Source organism: Mastomys coucha, unplaced genomic scaffold (genome assembly GCF_008632895.1).
Source record: "Mastomys coucha isolate ucsf_1 unplaced genomic scaffold, UCSF_Mcou_1 pScaffold21, whole genome shotgun sequence".
Taxonomy (NCBI): domain Eukaryota; kingdom Metazoa; phylum Chordata; class Mammalia; order Rodentia; family Muridae; genus Mastomys; species Mastomys coucha.
In genome coordinates, this window is record NW_022196904.1 from 128,378,427 (window position 1) to 128,398,268 (window position 19,842).

The 19,842-nt window shown below is 48.2% G+C and overlaps 1 protein-coding gene across 1 annotated transcript in view; it reads right to left on the bottom strand.

Annotated features, from left to right (window-relative positions):
- Window positions 1-12,003, bottom strand: part of Stk32c (serine/threonine kinase 32C) — an 83,784-nt gene extending 71,781 nt beyond the window's left edge. Inside the window, exon 1 of the mRNA XM_031388679.1 lies at window positions 11,586-12,003. Coding sequence (XP_031244539.1) covers window positions 11,586-11,850 — 265 coding nt within the window. The 5' untranslated portion in view covers window positions 11,851-12,003. The remainder of the gene's footprint in view (window positions 1-11,585) is intronic.
- Window positions 12,004-19,842: the final 7,839 nt, after the last annotated feature.

Genomic DNA, 19,842 nt, shown 5'->3' on the forward strand with positions numbered 1-19,842 from the left:
CTCTCTCTCTCTCTCTCTCTCTCTCTTTCTCTACACATACACACACACACACACACACACACATACACTCATGAAACACTCACTGCTCTCTTTGTCTCTGTCTTTCTGTCTCTGTGTGTCTTTCTCTTTGTCTCTGTCTCTCTTTCTCTACACACACACACACACACACACACACACACACACTCACACTCACAAATCGTTCACTGTTGTCCTCTCCAGAGCCAAGACAATGGTTCTCCCTCCTGCCCAATTTTAGGGTTTGAGCCTGCAACCCCCTCCTCTGTCTCAGAAGCCTGGGTCACGTATTTTACTACAGTGACAAAGAGCTGACTCACACAGCACCTTGGCTGCGCCATCTAATTGATGTCACCATGGATGGTGTGGACTGTGTGAGCTCTCAATAAGCCATGTCAAATGGTCCTTTGCCTCTGAGGTCTTCCTCCCCCAATCCCACAGCCCCTGACTAATCCCCAGGGAAAGATAGAATAGCCACTGGCTGGGAGGGGGGTTAGTGCTGCAGAACATGTGAATGGCCATCACGAACACAGGACAAGAGATTCTGTCACAACCACAAGAAACCTGAGGAGACACAACACTGAATCTCATCTAGGATCCAGGTGGGGTCTGGGGACAGGGGAGACATTAAGGGACTAGAGCAATCTGAATACGGCAGAGACACAGTTCACCAATGCTGTATCCCTACTGTTTCATGGCTTTTACATACCCTGTGTTTTGTTTGGAAAAGGGTCCTACTATGTAGCTAAGGCTGGCCCTAAACTCACAACCCTCCTGCTCCTTCCCGGTGCTGAGGTTACAGGTGTGTACACCAGACTACCGACATACCACATTAACATAAGATCTCAGTGTGAAGGAACATAGATAGGGTTGGGTATACAGGACCTCTACCGGATCCATGGCTTTCCTACAAATCTAAATAGTCTAAAATAAATGTAATAGGAGAAAAGTTGCTAAGAAGAAACATCTATGTTGTGTGTGTTCAAGTGTGGGTAAGACAGAGAGATGACAAACAGGAAAATGGCTGCTGCACGAGTGCTGGTTACATAAGACAACGGAGTTCTTAAGTTTTTTCTTGTCACTCTCATTACGTAAGAAAAAGCTATAAACGGGGTGGGGGGGCTGTCTGGTGAGTATCTGGCAGTTCGGTAGAGGATCTATATAATTTATCACCCAAACCAGGACACTGTCACAAGGGAAAGGGGACACTATTAATAACCATGCTAGGTCAGCAGCTGGAAGCCAATGTCCCAGGTGACCCTAGGTACCTGATCACTGTACGGAAGTAGGGCTCACAGGTTACACTCTCTAGGTCAGCTTCAGTGGCCCTGGGAAGTAACACAAGGGTCAGCAGGGAGGTCAAGTTAGGCAAAGAAGGGCAGAAGGGGTCTCTGGAAATGGGACCGGGGATGTGACATAGGACAATGAGGCCGGGGCCTGGAGCACCGCCACATCCAGAATAGCTCCTCCTAGAGGAGCTCCCACACCCTTGTCTTTACCAAGCCCACATTCAGGGTGGCAATCTGTAGCCTCTTCCTTCCTGGGATAAGTCAGAGCTCAGTCATTGAAGACCCACTCAGATTTGCACGATGTCCCTTCTGAGGTGCCACCTCAGTTCAGGACACCTAGGGTCACCCTCTGTGACCCATATGTTCAGAAGAGATCATATGTTCAGAATGGTCATATACCACCAACCAACTCCAGAGTCACAGCCTCTCTGGCTGGGGACACTCCGGCACTGCTGGAAAGGCCTGAGGAGAGCAGGGACACAAGGGACCTGGGTTCCTGCCACCTCTCTTAAAGCCATTTTCATCTTTTCTCCTCTTAATTACATTTGCCCGTTTCCTCTCTCTGTCACCGAGCTTTATAAATCCCCTTTCTGCCCATGGAACTAAACTATGACTCCAGAGACACAAGAAAGCGAAGGGAAGGATTGGTAGGAAAGCATCTTCAGCAAAAGCACAAGGATCTGAGTTCGGATCTGGCCACACACAAAAAGGGAGACACAGTGCTGCACACTTATAACCTAGCACTGAGCAGGCAGAGGCGGGTGTGTCCCCAGAGCATGCTGGCCAGTCAGTCTAGCCAGTCTGTGAGCCCTGAGCTGAGTGAGAAAAGCCATCTCAAAAACAAAACAAAACAAAAACAAAAAACAAACAAAAAACCCAAGCAACAAAACAAACAAACAAACAAAAAACCAAAGGGGAGCACCTCAGAAGACACTCAGCACTGACCTCTGGCCTGCACAGGCATGTGCACACGTACCCACATGAACACATACGTGCACTACACACATACACACAAACACAAAAATAAATAGGGGGAAAAAGCAAATCAATGAGGCTAAACAAACATGACTCATGGACTGACACGGGCAGATCCTACAGAGGCCTCTCAGGAACTGAGTCCAGAGTCTAAGAGGTTTCTATAAAAGTCCCTGCAACGAGATAGAGACAGGGCCATACTAAGCAGTGACCCTACACACATACATACACACACAAACACCCAGCCCACAGCAGACAGACACCCCTGACTCTCTTTGGACTTGCTTTCCAAAAACAGAAAGTACACACACACACACACACACACACACACACACACACACACACACACACACACACACACACACACACACACACACACACACACACCTTGCCCCAAAGGCCTTGGTACTTTAGGTACTGTGTGAGAGCTGGTTTGGGGGCCTCTGCATGTGCTGAGTAGCCTCAGCTAAACTGGCATCATGCATAGCTCAGGCCTGTACCACCAGGAGAGGCCTTGAGCTTCACTGGTAAGGCTCTCTAAATGATGGTCACTGGATAAGTGCTGACCACAGCACTCCCGGCCTGTTCCAGCTACTCCCTATCCCTGTTCAGCTTTTTCCAATAGCCAGCCTTAATCCATAGCAACCTGAGCCCATCTGCAAGCAGGGTCTTAGCCCTGGGAAGTTCCTTTCCTATGTCCAAGGGGAACCTGGAAGTGAGCTCCACAGTAGATACAGGAGGAGGGATTCTGCCTTCAAACCTGCTCCTCGGGAAGCCTGCGTCCTTCCACTTCCACTCTGATACCCCACCTCAGTGATGATGGGAAGCAATAAGTCTGAGACTATGAGGACAACTGAGTTCAAATATGTTCCCAGGTTCTTGGTTGTTCCTTTCGGAAGGCCCACCACCCACACTCCTGCCTAGTGGTTGCTTAGTTCTTTAGTTCCTAGCATGTAGAAGGATGAGGCCGAGGTGGTGTGACCTCAGGGGGGTACCATTCCTAAAAGTTCATTTGGTGGAGAAGTGAGGCTGGAAGCAGATCTCACAGCCCCTCCTGCCTCATAGAACAGCATCCCAGGGGACATATCAAAGTCTCAGAAGATACTGAGCAGCTCTGTTGTAAAGGCCACTTGAGGGGACTGCTGGATGGTGTATCGGTAGGGCACTAGGTCTTGGGGTGACTCAGTAAGTGGTAGGATATCCCAACACCCTAACAGCAGCAGGAACTCTTATGATCTGACCCCTGAGGGAGGAAGCCACCTTGATGTCTGACTTCATGACATCACAAGAAACAATAAAATTATTTAAGTCACTATATTTTGGGGTACCTTATCAGGAAAAGACAACCAACATGATGGTTCCCAGAGTACCAAGTGAGTCTGCCTTGAGAGACACAATGCCAGCAGGTCCTGTCTTGAGCCATGAATGGACTTAACCATAAGCAGCACCTCCAAGGACAGATATGGTGACCACAGCACCTAGGGAAAGGTGGAGGTGCCCGGAAGGAAGATGGCCATCAAGGCAGCCGCAAGCCCTTTCCTACCTTCAGGGCCTCACCTCCAAAACAACAACAAAATGCCATACACACAAATACTGTTATGTGCCAGTGACCCAGCCCCCATAGTGAGCTCAGAGAAGCTCCATATACATGATGTTTACTGCTTGCTGTGGTCACAAGCTAGGCCTTCTGCATTTGAAGCATGAGGAGTCATATGGTAATTCTGAAAGCCCAGAAACCTTTTCAAAGTCAGCTTCTTAAATCACTGTGAAAAATGGAATGTGCCTGTTCCTATTTTTAATAAATTGGGGGCGACACTACTCCCACCTACAGCATCTCCTTGGCTTCAGAACTGAAATAACAGCAAGCTAGGGTTTCACACAATCCACACGGGCCAGAGTATGGGAGGAAACGTGCTGGAGACCAGCGCGGGCTCCAGGTCACATTTTGGGGAACAGGGATAGGAGGAACTCCTGCCTCAGACCTGGACCCAAACAAGTTGGCAAGTATTGGGTCTACGCTGGGTTCCCAGCCATGCTGACCTGTGTAACCACCTTAGTTCTTTTAGCCAAGAGATTTCAAGCCAGTGGGGAATGAGTTTTTAATGAAGCAGACACTCTGGTTTTCAAAAATAACAAAAGTGCATTAATTTCAGTTTGCTCCATATTGTCTCAAACTCCGATCATTATAATTATTCAACACGTGGGGTGGTGGTAATTAATATCAACCATTTGATAGGATCTGTAGTTACCTGAGAGACAAGCTTCTGGGTATATCTACGAGGGAGTGCCTGCATGTGGTTAACTGAGGTGCGAAAACCCCCGGTGACTCTGGGCAGCGCTGTTCCACAAGCTGAGGTCCTTGCACAGCATAAAGAGGAGAAAGCTGGGCATCAGCGTTCATCTCTTCCTGATTCCTGACTCTACATGCAGTGTGACCAGCACCTCACGCTCCTGCCACCCTGCCTTCCCTGGCATGATGGACTGTGCCTTCAAACTGAGCCAGACAAATGCTTCTTAAGTGATGTTGTCAGGTGTTTTGTCACAGTGAAGAAAAGAGTAACAGACACCCTACCTGATTCTGGGAAGGGAGCACCGGCCCTGACCCCAGCAAGAACAAGGCACATCGGAACTCTGGGAACAGAATGGCACGCTTATCCAGGGTAGACAGCACCATACCCAATGCAAGGGCCACAGCTGGGAAGACCAGGGCCCTGTCGTGTGACAGCGTGTTAGCAATAAAAGCTCACTGCGCAGAGTTTGTGGCAAAGACCAAAGTAAACAAGAGGCAGACAATGCCTGAAGTGCACTACCCAGCACACAACACCGCTCGTCATAGTCTCAAATGCAAAGGAAAAGTCAAGTTAGAAAGAAAGAATGGCGCCAGTGGAGGCCCCAGCCCTTTGGCTAAAGTGAACCATAAAAATAATTGGGACCAGAGGGCCCCAGGCCTCAGCATCAGGACCGCTGGCTGTATGGCTAGCCCCCTCAGCATCAGGACCACTGACAGTCTGGACAGCTCTCTCAGTACTCACAGGTTTGAAAGCTGGTGGGAACATGCATCCTTCCTGTAGCTACATCTGCAAAACAGACACAGTGACCGACGGGGCAGCCACCCCTCGGCAGCCATGCCTAGAGGCAAACTGTTGGGTTGCCAAGCAAGTGGGTCATACGCGCACAGTGTGCCAGTCATGTTTTGGTTACATATGGGAAAGGATCTGTTTAAGTGCCTGGAAGAGGCAACACATAAACAACACGCTGACGACAAGGTTCTAGTGGCAGTGGGGGAACAAGTGGCGGGCAGCTCAGTGGGAAATGACAACAGCCTCCGCCACAGGTGAGTCTTCTGTCAAGCCAGCGCCCAGCAAAGCCAAGCAGATATCCACCTCACCCACCATTCATAGCTCATTAGAGCTCAAGGTATGTGGGTCCTACCAGTGCCCTGTCCTCACTCAACAACACACCTACTGTATACCCATTGTATACTCAAAGCTCTTGCGATTTGAATTGCGTCCCAGTAACATTTCCTGGGAGCTGTTAGACCTCTATACCCTCTTGAACCAGAATCTGTGCCTTCAAGTCCCTTCCCCAGGGGCACAGAGGCACTAATGACACTTTGAGAACCTATGTGAGCTATTCAATCCAGCTATTTAGAGGAAATGCTTTCACACAGATTGGCCTTCCTCAGAGCCCCCCTTAGCATGGCTGTGGGCCTCACCAGCAGAGAGAAGCTCTGAACAAAAAATGACTTTCAGTGTTATCTGCATTGCTCCTCAACTGAAAACTGGGTGGCTAAATTTTTAAACAAAAAGCCGGCTTATTTTTAGCATTGTAAACTGCACAACCAGATGGATAGACACACAGAGATGATATTTGTTACATAAAAACGTCTGACTGTGGGTCCGGAGTCCATTCTAGATGGGCCTCATTGGCCAGAAGGAAAAGAAGCACTGGGCTTCATAGCCATTCAAGGATCCTCCTGGACCTATATACTGTACCTGGAACTCAGGACTCAAGAGCAAACATCCAGAGAGGCAGGAGCACAGGGACCAAGACAGGACCAGATGCCCCCCTTCCCACACCTGGGGCCATTCAGAAAGGGCATAAAACCAGAGAAGACCCTCATTCCCAGCAGCCAGAGGCTTCCTAATGCCAAGGCTGGGGAGAGAGAGTCAACATCGCAGGCCTGAGCTAAGCAGGCATCCTCCTCTCCCTTACCATGGAGCTCCAAGCAAAGAGCTGGGGAGACAGCTCCTCAGTAGAACACTTAGCATTCAAGCATGATGGTCTGAGTCCAATCCCCTGAACATACATCCTAGAAGTCAGATGTGATGCTACGCACTTGTAATACCAACTCCGGGGAGACAGAGACAGGAGAATCCTTGAAGCTCACTGGCCAAACGGCCAAGCCTACTTGGCAGGCTGCAGGATAGTGAGAGACTCTGTCTCAAAAAACAAAACAAACAAAAGGTAGATAGTGACTGAAGAACAATGCCCAAGACCGCTCTCTGACTTATATACCACACATACACACACACACACACACACACACACCACCACACCACACCACACACCACATATATACATACACCATATACACCACACATGTATACACTACACACACACACACACATTATACCACACATACACCACACACATATTACACACTCATATATACACACACCACATACACACATATACATACACCACACACACACACTACACATGCACACACACCATACATGCACACATATATACACCACACACATACCACACATACACACACAACACACACACAACACAACAGACACATGCACACACCACACACCCAACACATATAACACACACATACCACACACTCACACATACACCATATACAATACCACACATACACACCCCACACCACACACACATCACACACACACACACACCACACACACACATATCACATATACACACATGCACACACCACACATGCACACATACACACATGCACATACCAAACACACACATATCACATATATACACATGCACACACCACACATGCACACATACACACATGCACACACTATGCATACACACATACCACAGCTGGTTGGACAAAGTCTCTTAGTAAACTGGGCCAAACACAGAAGAGACTGAGCAGGGGCCGGCAGCCTCAGCACCTCACCCTCTGCTTTCTGAGCTCTGAGTAATAACAGTAATGAAAGAGAGGCAAGTGTCACTGTATAACTAGAGCCATGGGCTGCAGGTGACATAACATACCTCCCAGGACACCCAACAAAAGTCACCAGACCCTTAGCAAGGGCTTCAGCACAGTAGCCATATTCGAGATGATCAGACTTTGGTTGGTTGGCCTGCTTTCTGATTTTTAAACAGACTTACTTACTACATAGCCCAGCCTGGTCTCAAACTCATGTTCCTCCTGTCTCCGATTATGACCAATGCTTGGCAAATGATTGTTTGAACCAGCTGTCTCTTCAGCCAGCATTAACCCTGTAAAGAAGAACCAATAAAAAATAAAAAGGCCCCCAGTCACAGCCCAGGAATGAAATGGAACCAACACACAGGAAGACTAAAAAATCCAAGCCTACAAATACCTCCAACATGTTCAACCTAAGAAAATGTGGAACTCAGAGAACAAGGCATTATCATTCTCAGTGGGTGAATTCTCAATATAAAAAGTAAAACTGGGCCAGGGAGATGAGTCAGCAGGTAAAGGCACTGACTACCAAACCTGACAAACTGAGATTAATCCCTGGAAGTCACATGTCAGGAAGGAACCAACACTCTCAAGTTGTCCTCAGACTTCCACATGTGTGCCACAGTATGACAGCCCCAAGTCTGCTGTCTCCCAGTCTCCATCGCCATCCAAGTGAGCCAGTCTTGGACACCTGTTGTAACAGAGCTATGACATTCCTCAAAATGTGTTCTAAGGTGGCAGGGCCAGAGATGAGCATGCAGACATTCACAGCCACGGAGTTGATATTTCAAAAATGTCCTTCAGTTGGAAATTAAGTAGACAGAGTAATTACATCTACACAGAGGAGGGAAGGGCTGGTTTTCCTCAGAGTCACGGGGATGTAGACAAGAGATGCCTAACCCTCACTCTGGGCCAGTCTACCTCCACAAGCTGAACCTCAGCTTTCCCAGGGAGGGACTTGGTGTCCTTCAAGAGTGTCCTTCAAGTGTGATATGCCACCCAGGCAGAGAGCTGCTGACAAGAATCTAGCAGCCAACTGACGCTTCGGACCTCTTCGATGTTGGTGACATGTTGATAAAAAAAAAAAAAGCAGGTTACAACAAAATGGCATGTATCAAGTGGTCCCATTTCTCTACAAAAGGGGACAGGGGAAGGTGTGTCTACACAGCTGTAGGTGTGACTGCATTCCTAGGTTCCTGGAAGAAAGCCTGAGGGTCAGTAGGCACTAGGCATTCACCTGGGGACCTCACCATGCTGAACATGCATTTTAGCATAAAGTATAACTTCTTTTCAAATGTATGCATTGTGATGCACTTCTAATTAGAAAAAAATGTTTGTTTTTTTTTAAATTTTCTTTTTTAAACAGTGTTTTAAATGTCCTGCACTGGGTTCCCCAACTTAGCACCCTGGAGAGACACCCTCAGTCATTTCTAGGGTCCAGGATGGGAGCATGCCTTCTCAGCTATCTGGTACTCCCTCCTGTTACGGGGACACCACAGCGGGCCTGGGATGGCAAGCCCTGGTCTGCTAGGATGGACCAATATCTCAACAGGTTACCATAGTGAGAAGGTGCTGCAAAGCTCTCAGTATCAGAAGAACACCGTGGCAATGATAGGAGGCTCTTCTATCATTACATTCTTATTACACTCTATCATCTAGTAGGAGCCAGAACATAGGGCAAAGGAAACAGAGCCCTTGGTTGAAAAAAGAAGGGAAGGGGATTCTTCTCTTGCCCCAAATATCAGCCAGGCAGGAACGGCACTCTGGGTTCCAGGAGAACTAATAGAAACGGAGGCCATTTAAGATCTTTTTTGGCACAACTACTCTCTTTAGTCACAATTTACCTGCTACTTTGTTAAACTGCCCTCCTATTTTCTTCCTTTCCCCCCCTTTGCTGAGCAAATTTGATATATTAATTAGGTGTTTTAATCTTAAAAAAAAAAATTCATCAGAAGGTCTCACATTACCATGGCAACTGTACAGTTCCAGTACATGCAAGTCACCAGCACAGCGTGGCTGCCTCTTAGGCCCCACTACATCAGGAAAAGGGGGTGACTCGTGTCCCCTGAAACACAGGAGTCCAGGCCCTAGTTCCTCTCTGAAGGGCGCTCTTCTGCCCCAGCTGCACTCATTCTATGTAAATGAATCCTAACACCTTCACTCAAGGCACTGCATAGAAGGAAACACAACACCATGACTCTATTCCCGCCCTGCTAATGACACAGGTAAGAGGAGCCAAGTGGTTACCCACCCAGAGAACATTCTCAGCCGCCAGGCCCAGGACTCCACTTGGTCACTCAAACTCACCAAAACCTAGTTAAGTTCTCGAGGTATGCCAGTCCAAGGCTACACAGCCAATGATGAGCACTGCCTATGACACATCATACAAAACGAGGCCTGGTGAGCCACGTCAGCAGCTCACCTCATGTAAGCCCAGAACAGTGAGTACTCTCCGTCATTGGAAGCAATGTAAGCAAGTCATATAAGCAAGTAAGGAGGTAGGTTCTCAAGTGACAGAGAGCACCACACTCACTTTGCCCCCATGCCCCTCGGCTAACCCTTGAGTTCTGAGGCAGCACACTGTGAAGAGGAAAACGTGGACTTAGACCAACACCCACAGCCCCTGCACTACATCACTGTTGCCACTCTGCTGCCTTGGAGACGTGATTCAGAGACACGGAAGGGTGGCCAGCCCTTAGCTGGCACCAGCAAGTACTGAAAGCAAATGTGTTTTCCAGACCTCTCGTCTTGCAGTCAGAAACCCAGTGCAAACCAATTTACTGATCTACTCCTTCTTTCAACCTGGTAGTTTTATTGGTTGGTTTTGGTTGGTTGGCTGACTGGTTGGTTGGTTGGTTGGTTGGTTGATTTTTAACTGATGTTGAAAATAAAAGTATAACAAAAGTGAGTCCTGTTGTCCCCAAGTTCAGAGCACAGGGACCAGCCACCTCAGAACACAATGTGCCTGGTGCAGACAAACCTGAATGCCCCTCCCCTGCTGACCATACTCAGCAGAGACCTGGAACTCACTGGCCTGGCCTCATGCCTCCCGTTTCCAATAGGAATGCCAGCATGTAGCCTCACATGCTTTCCAACACCGGCCTGAGTTCTGATTATTGTAATTTCCCAAATGCTTAAATTATTTATTGGAAATAAGTAGCTTGGGCTCCTATGCTGAACTGTGTTCTAAAATTATAAAAATCCATCATATCTCTGTAGGCTGCCTACAAATGAAAATGCATATTTCAACTATTTTAAGAAAATGTCAAAAAACATCAAATGTGTCATGACTGTACCATTTAAAATTATTCGCATGGCATCTGTAGGGAAGAGCTATATGTTATATGTGAATCCATCCTAGTTCCCCCAAAGCTGCATCCAGCAGGTGCTAAGTCAAAGGTCCGTGTACCCAGCAGGGCTCCAGGGGCTAGGCTTGCAGGGCCAGATGTCTGGCACCTCCCATGCCCAGCTCCCCACCAGATTGCCCTGCTGCTACTCAAGAGACATAGGTCCTCCAGGTCAACAGCTATCACTGCAGAAAGATTTCACAGAACTCGAGTTCCCCAAGGGCGGGTCTTTGCACAAAGGCAAGGATGGATTGTGCAGCATAATCTAGTGTAGGTTCTGGTTTTGCAGGGTGAAACACCTCAAACTGAAGGGCCCTGGCCCCTGTGCCACCTGTAGGGCAGCCACCTCACTTCACAAACTGCACACCAAACAGGATTCTCCTAGAATTAAAAGTAACCACTCAGCCTGCACACCACCCATAAAGGAAAATGAAAACACGCGGTGCGCATTAGTGGGCGGTGTCGCGCCTGAGCCGGGAGCCTCCACCATCACCGACTCTCACCTCGAAAGGCGGGCCAGAGCCTCATCTGCCCGCTGCGCTGTCACTGGAAACAGGACGCGCCACGGGGACTTCAGTCGTGGTACAATAGTTTCCCCGGAAACGCAGACGCCCCGAGAAGTGGTCCCACCCAGGTGGCGACTGCGTCCCAACGCAGAGAAATGCCACCCACGCTACCGCCCTGAGACAGCGCGCGAGGTCTCCAGAGGCCCGGGTACCCGGCTGTCCCCGGGAGTCCCCAGTGGGCGGTTTCACTCACCGTCCTCCTTGTCGTCAAACACCGGCCTCCGCGCGCTGGCTGCCGATATGGACGACATAGACATCCTCTTCTTCCACTTGCTCCACTGAAACAGGGGGCGCGGCTGCGCGCGGGCATCGCCGGCGTCCCGGGCCCGGGGCTGGCTGGCTGCGGGCGGCGGCAGGGCGGGGGACACATCGGAGCCCGCGGGGCGCGCACGACCGGGAGGCGGCGAACCGGGGAGCGCCGCGGCGCTGCTGCCCCTTCTCTCCGCGCCGCTCCTCATCGCCAGGCCTGGGTATGCGCAGCGGCCACAGCCCGGAACATGGCCCGCGCCGGACCCTGCGAGAGCAGAGCGCTAAGGGCCAGCAGCGCCGGCCGTGCTCCCGGTATCCGCTCTGGCTCGCCGGGGCAGCCGACCCGCCCGCGGATTGCGAGCAGCGGGGCGGGGCCGGAGGGGTGGACTCAGGGTGGAGTCCGGAACCGGGGCGGGGCCAGGGCGGGGCTGGTTTTAGATTCAGTGCGTGCACGAAGCGTGGGCTACCCGCGGAGAAGGGTCTACTGGCGTAGGCTCGACCCTTGCACCAAAAAGGCAGCGGAGATAAAAGAGGGCAGATGCCAGTCGCCTTCCTCCTATCTTGAAGTGCCCAAGAGGCCAGAAATTTGGACTCTTTCCTTCACAGGGCGACGGAAACCTTTGGGGGCCCTGCAGGAATGTTGTGACTGGCGAGCAATCGGGAATCCCCTGAGCCTTCCAACCTCTGCTGTCTTCGTAGAAAAAAAGTCGATTGCAGATTTCTACCAGTCGATCCTTAGGAACCTCAAACTTTAGGCCGCGGTTTTCCGCTGTGCGCATAACGGGGGTGGAGAAGTATCGGAGCTGCCATTTGGTGGCAGCAGGGTGCTATCCCGCTCTGAGGCCAAAGGGGGCGCGGGATCTCGACACTGGAGGAGGTTGGGAGTAGGGAGGAGTCTGGCACGCAAGTCCCGCCCAGAGCGGACATTAGGACCCTTACCTGCGAGAGAGCTCATCCGTACTGATGCGCTTGTCCAGAGACCTGACTGTGCGTTACCCTAGCCTAGCTCCTCTGACCTCTCTTTGTATAGCTTATTGGGCAGCGAATAGAGTCCTAGTACAGGTTTGCGCCAAAGGCCTAGTGAGGAACACAAGTCATCTAGGGTCCTGTGTCCTCACGAGGGTCTTCACTGCACATTGGGGAGCTTGGAGTTCGGCTTAACCTTTCTGTCTCTGCTCCTGCTCCTGCTCCTTTGCGAGGTCGGGATGCTTGGCTTCCGGTATCTAAGGCCCTATTACTGGGAACCCTATTATGGAAGTGGTCTGACTTGGAAGTCTCTGCTGCTTAAGTCCTGCCCTAAAACCCGGTCACAAAGATAGTCCTCCTCCACTACCTGAAAGACCTGGAGTATCCCTCCTTCTGTCCCTATGTGGATTATGGGTGACCACAAGGCAGCAGGTTCCTCCCTCTCATAATTTCTACAGCGGCCGTCAGCCACCACAGGCTCATCCCTCCCTACCGCCTTAGGAATTCAGTAAGGCCTCCAACCTTCTTGACTGGGAAAAGCTAAGTACAGGTGACCTGGACCTTCTCTGGGCCAACATTTTAGGAGCTAGAATCTCACTTTTTTACATCCGGTCTTAGCTAAACAGGAGCCCCCTTTTTTTTTCTTGGCCAGATAATGGATGGAGCTATCTGCTAACACAGGACAGAGCACAAGGGGCTTCAACTGTTCAGAGGCTGGGGGATGGAGGTGGGGGGATCTGCAGTGTAACATAGCTGAAAGTCAGCCTCGCTACCACAGGTCTCCATGGTCTCTCTACCAGAGGTCTGCAGTTTTCTGCACTGTGCTTCATTACAATCCCTACCTACACCTGCTGCACGGCCTGCTAAGAGGAAGTCCTCAGCTTTCATTGTGTGGGGGAGAGTGAAGGCCAGCCCACCCTGCGCATCAGAATTCTCCAAGGGCCTTGACCCAAATAGTGGCAACCTTTCCCTTCCAGACCTCTAAAAATGTCAGGAAATAAATAAAATGCAGGGTTATGTCCTTCCTCCCTGCCCCACCCCCACTTCCTGAGAATGGCACAGGGAACAGAACGAAGAAGGAAGTGTCACAGACAGAATAATGGTGGGAGAGGGGCTGGGGGATATCTTGGTTGGTAAAGTACTTACCTGACACATAAGCATGAGTTCCATTCCCAGCACTCACAGAAAAGCCAGTCATGGCTGAATGAGCCTGTAGTCCTAGCATAGGAAGGTAAGAACAGGGGGATTTCTGGGCTTGCTGGCCAACCAGTCTAGGCAAATAAGTGAGTTCCTGGATTAGTAAAAGCCCTTGTCTCAAAAAAAAAAAAGTGAATTAGAAGAAGCAGCAACATTGATGCCTCTGACTGTTCAGGTATTAAATGGTTAATTCTGAATGCCAACTTGATTGGGTTGAGAAATACCCAATTGGTGTTTCTAGAAAGGAATGGCATACCGGAAAGGTCAACCCTGAATGTGGGCCACACTGACCCATAGGATGGAGTCCTGGGTGGGATAATGGGGAAGGAGGAAGAAGCCCATCTGCACAGATGTGCTGTTCCTGCTCCCTGCTCTCCAGGATGCGCAGCTCTGCCCACTACTGTTCTACTTTCAGTCTGGTGTTGTGATAAGACACTGACCAAAGGCAACTTAGGAGAGGAATGGGATTCTTCCAGTTTACAGACCATAGTCCATCCTCTGGAGAATTCAGGGTAAGAACTTGAAGCAGAAAGCACAGGGGAATGCTTCGTGCCTCACTCACAGGCTCATGCTTACCTGGCTTTCTTATACTGCCCAGCGCCACACGTCTAGAGATGTTGACCCTCCTAGATCAATTAGCAATCAAGACAAACCTCTAAGGACATGCCTGCAAGCCAGTCTGATCCAGCAATTCCCCCATTCAGTTGACTATTAAGTTTAGAGTTAAAGCTAACTAGTACACTCAAGTATTTGTCACCTCGATAAAATGTCTGACTGAAAAACTGGAAGGTCCCTGCTTCTAGCGATAGATCAGGGTCTAGAGATTCACAGGACAGACATTAAGAACCAGGCTAATGAAGAGCTTATAACAGGAACAAAGACAGGAACTGCTATACGCAGATGCATGCTGCATCTAGCTCCCCACCAATGAGGCTGGGATCTGAACCAACCATGATCAAAAGGGGAAGTTAGAAGGCTAGTAGCGGGTTCCCAAGCTCCCCAATATTTTCAAGAGTCTTAAACATAAACACTAAGTCCCAAATCGCACCTGGGTATTTTCAGCTCTGTCTCATATCTCCTCATCTAAACCAGGCGCAAACCCCCTCCCCCTCCATCCCCACACATTTTCACTTTTCAGCGGCTTCTGTTATCCTGGGTAAACTGCTGTCCAAAAACATTAGCTACAGAGGCTGAGAATCCAGTCAGTAATGTGCTCACAGCACAAGCCTGAGGACCTAAGCTAGATCTCCAGCACTCGTGTCAAAAGCAAAGGAGGGTGTTGCACTCTAGTGATGCCAGCACTGAGGAGGTAGAACAGGCTAGCCCAACCACTTCTTCACTGGGAGCCCCCTCTCCATCATTAGAATCACTGGGTCATGGTTAAGTAACCCTGACTTTACTTCGTGCCAGTTCCAAGGAATAACAGTGACACTAAGGATGTGGACATATGCCCAAGAGAAAGTATGATGTCCTTCCTTTATGGAAAGGAGGGAAATGCTCCCCTTACAAAGGAAATAAACAACCCTGTACTGAGATTGCTAAGATGAGTGGTTAAGAATAAACCTCGTCTGTGAAATTATGGAGGAATATGTGCTGGTTTTGCTGGCTCACCAAACTGCTAAACTTACACCACAGTGTTTGACAAGATGGGAAAGCCAGTGTGTGTGTGTGTGTGTGTGTGTGTGTGTGTGTGTGTGTGTGTGCGTGCATGTGCTACCCTCTGTTTAAGGCTCTTCTGGGGGTCTTGGATATACTCAAAACCTCTCTCCTCCTGGGGTCCCAGCAGCTAGAAAACAGGTTACCTGCTTCCAGGCTACAAGACCTAGATGAGTACAAGGCAGAAACTTCCAAGATGAAGGAACTGCTCGGCCTAAGCAAGATGAAACCTAGTAGAAAGAGCACAGGCCTCCCAGGCCTCCGCTGTACTCCATGCTCCACTATCCCGGCCTGGAGAGACCTGGCGCCTCTGGGCGCTCCAGGGGTCCTTTTTCTCTGTCTTGAAGCGTAGCACACATTTTCAGTGTAACAATCATGGAAGCACAGCAGCTTCCCCTCACTCTGTCCTGAATCTGTCCAGCGCAGCCCAAGCTGGCAGCATTTCTGCTGACAGAACATTCTTTAAGGCCTCATGAATCTCCTAGTTCTATCAGAAGAGCACTCTGAAAACCTGGGCACCTGTCTCCACTCCTCATTCAGTTTTATCACCTCGGCAACCATCTAGATATATTTTTTCCACCATGGGTTTCCTAATTTGAGCAACTATTGTGACCTAGACAGGCCAGGAGGCTTCCCAGGTGATAAAGTGTTAACTTGTTTCACTTAACAAATCTTGTTTGTCTCTTCCTTTTCTTCCCTCCACTTTTTACAAAGGCTCAACACCTTTATACTGTGCTTGAAAATCTCACCTTCACATCCAAGGTTCTCACTCCACAGTAGACTTTTCACCCAGTAGCAGAACACTATGTCCCTCCTGGTCTCTGCTGCGTTACCATGGGGAAGCGTTTCTTCCCATTTCTAGGAATGTTCTCACCTGTTCTTCCACCCCAGAACCCTCCCTAGGCCACATCTCTCACCATCTCTTTCAGAACACCGGATAAGCCCCTTTCGGATTATCAAGGAACACCTCCTGTGCTGAAAGCCATCCACAACAGCCTTTCCAGCCACTCCTACATTAGGGTTTTATTAAGCTACTCCCAGACAAGTGAACATACATACCTAGCCCCTGCCCATTAACAGATCAACTTTGTGGGGAATACAGAATATCTTGCAGTTCACACAGGGGCATTGGATGGACATGGGCAAGACAACAATGTCACTAAACAATGTATGGATATCTTGGTAAATTAGACACAATTTTAGTTCTCAATTGAAAAGAAGATAATAAATTTGAAGATATTATATACTTAAAAATCACTCTTTAAGCCAATATAGCAGAGGTAGGAAGTTACAGACAAGGGAAGAAAAAAATGAGTGTGGGGGCTGGAGAGATGGCTCAGCCGTTAAGAGTACTGACTGCTCTTCTAGAGGCCCTGAGTTCAATTCCCAGCAACCACATGGTGGCTCACAACCATCTGTAATGGGATCTGATGCCCTCTTCTGGTGTGTCTGAAGAGAGCAATAGTGTACTCATAAAAAAATAAATAAATAAGTAAACCTTTTAAAAAAGAGAAAAGAAAAAAACAAGTGTTGAACAAAAGAGGAAGAAGAGGAACTTCAAAGAAAGAAGAATTTAAACATAATGCAAATAAAAGGATGGGAAACAGGACCCGTCGTAAATCTATGAAGCAGAACATTACAAGTGATATCAAAATAAACAAAACACATCATTGGTCTTTTTAAGAAATCTCAAAGGGTGGGCGAGATGCTTCAGCTGGTAAAAGTGCTTGACATTTGTGTTAGTTTAGTTATGCTTTCCCCAGGGAGTGGCACTATTTGGGAGTGTGGCCTTGTTGGAGAAGATGTGCTCTTGTTGAAGGAAATGTATCTTTAAGACCCCCATCCTAGCTGCCTGGAATCCTAGCCTTCTCCTGTTTGCCTTCTGAACAAGATGCAGAACTCTCAGCTCCTCCTGCACCATCTGCATGCTGCCATGCCCCCACCTCTATGATAATGGACTGAACCTCTGAACCTGTAAACCAGCCTTAATTAAATGTTGTTCTTATAAGAGTAGCCCTTGGTCATGGTGTCTGGTCACAGCTATAGAACCCTAACTAAGACAACATTCAAGCCTGATGACCTGACCTTGATCCCATAACCCACAGTGGAAGGGGAGAGCTGACTCTGAAAAGCTGTCCTCTTAGCAGTACATGTGCACCAAGGTAGGTGTGTGCGCGCGCAGGACCCCCCCACACACACACACACACGAGAGAGAGAGAGAGAGAGAGACAGAGAGAGAGAGAGAGAGACAGAGAGACAGAGAGACAGAGAGACAGAGACAGAGACAGAGACAGAATCTGAAGCAAAGAGACAGAGAGATCTAAAAAATAAATCAATAAAATTATAAAACTTCTAACCTTGCAGGATAAGAAGGACAATTTCCCTATCAGAAATGAAGAAAGGGTCAGCAATAGAGACCCTTAAAAACCACATTAAAGGAATATTATGAAACTTTCCCTCCAATACATTCTCAACTCAGATGGTAAATGGAGAAATTCTTTGAAAAATGTAATTCTTATACAATTTTCAGAATAGCAGATAAAGCAGCCCCATACTACTGAGTGTGAACGTTCCCAAAGGGTCAGGTATTGAAAGCTTGGTTCACAAGGGGATCGTGGAGATACTCATGTCATCAGTGGGTGAACCATCTGAGTCCAGTGTGGATGGACCGTGAGGATGCAGGGCCTATTAGAGGAAGCTGACAACGGAGCTTCTTCAGGTGTGTCATTCCAGACCCTTCTGGCCAGAAGGTGAGACACTTTGCTGTACCACACATTCATTATGTGATGCTCTGGCTGAAGCAATGGAGACAGAGAGCCATCTTGCCTTGTTTTATTCTATTTTTTTGAGACAGACTCTCACACTGGTCTCCTATCTACTACCCAGCTAAGGATAACTTTGAACTCCCAGTCCTCCTGTCTCTATGTCCCAAGGGCTAGGATTGCAAGCATGTACCAATATACCTGGTTTTTTAGATGATGCTTCTCAGGTAAAACAGCCCATCTGTGTAAACGACATGGTATAATTAAGCTGTGTGTGGTGGCGCGTACCTGTAATTTTACCAGCACTGTAGAAGTAGAGGCATGCAGGTTCAAAGCCATCCTGGCTATGTAACAATACGATTGTAAGCAGTTCACAGTTGAACCTAGCAACCTGAGTTCAATCCCCTGGATCCACATAGTGAAAGAATAGATCTAGCTCCTATAACTGACCTCCAACTTCCACACACCCTGTGGTGCATATTCTCAAGCATGCATGCACTCACACAGGCATGCACTAAATAGATAAATTAATGTAATGATATTTTTAGAAGAAGACTCTGTCTCAAAGAAAGAAGGGGAAAGAAAAGAAACAGAAAAGAAGCAAAACGTGTAATTAAAAACTTCGCCACAAAGAAAACTGAAGTTGGCTGAGGCTATGAATACCCACACGAGAACAACACATAAACCCTTACACAAATAATAATTCAAAGTGAAGCAGAGCCCAAGCTAAACCCTAACACTTACACAACTAGAAGAGTGGTCTAATTTAGGGGTAGACAGAAGGTAACTATGTTACAGATATGAAACAAAAACCATGATCCATTAAAACAAAATGTAAGTTGATCCTTGTTAACAGTAAAAGCCTTGGTGTTGCAGAATATCATTGAGAAAATAAAAATCAGATTGGGCCAAGGCAGTGGGTGAGGCCAATAGCAAATCCTATATCTAGAACCAGACTTGTACCCAGAGTACATAAAGACTCTCACACCCAATTACAAGAAAACAGCTCACTTGCAAAGTAGATAGAAGACTTGAACAGATGATACTGCAAAGGAGTCATAGAAACAGCTACCATACCCATAAAACTGTGACCCACAATCACAAACCATCAGGCAAGGAAAATCAAACCGCAATCAGGTGCCATTATCCACTCAGAAGAATGAAAAGCCAGCAATATAACAAACAATACCAAGTGTTGGAGGTGACTGGTCTGGAACTCACATTTGGCTCACAGGAAAGTGGTACAGCTGCTTTGGAAAGCGCTGTCTTAAATTTTTAAGCATACTTACCATGCAGCTCAGAAATGCAGGAATATAAAATACATGCCAACTCAGAATATGAATATTCATAGCAGCATTATTTCATAATAACGGAAGCTATAAATAGTCCAAATGTCTGTCCCCTGGTGAATGGACACAGAAAAGTCTATCAATGCCATGAAGTGCAACTGAGCAATGGAGAGCAATGGAACACTGGCACCTGCACAGATGAGCTTCAACAACCACCTACCAAACAAATGGAGCCATGTGAGATCCTGTATATCACAGGATGCTGTCTGTGAGAAATGCCCGAAAGAGCAAAGTACAGAGATAAACAGGAGACCAGGGCTCACTGGAGTGG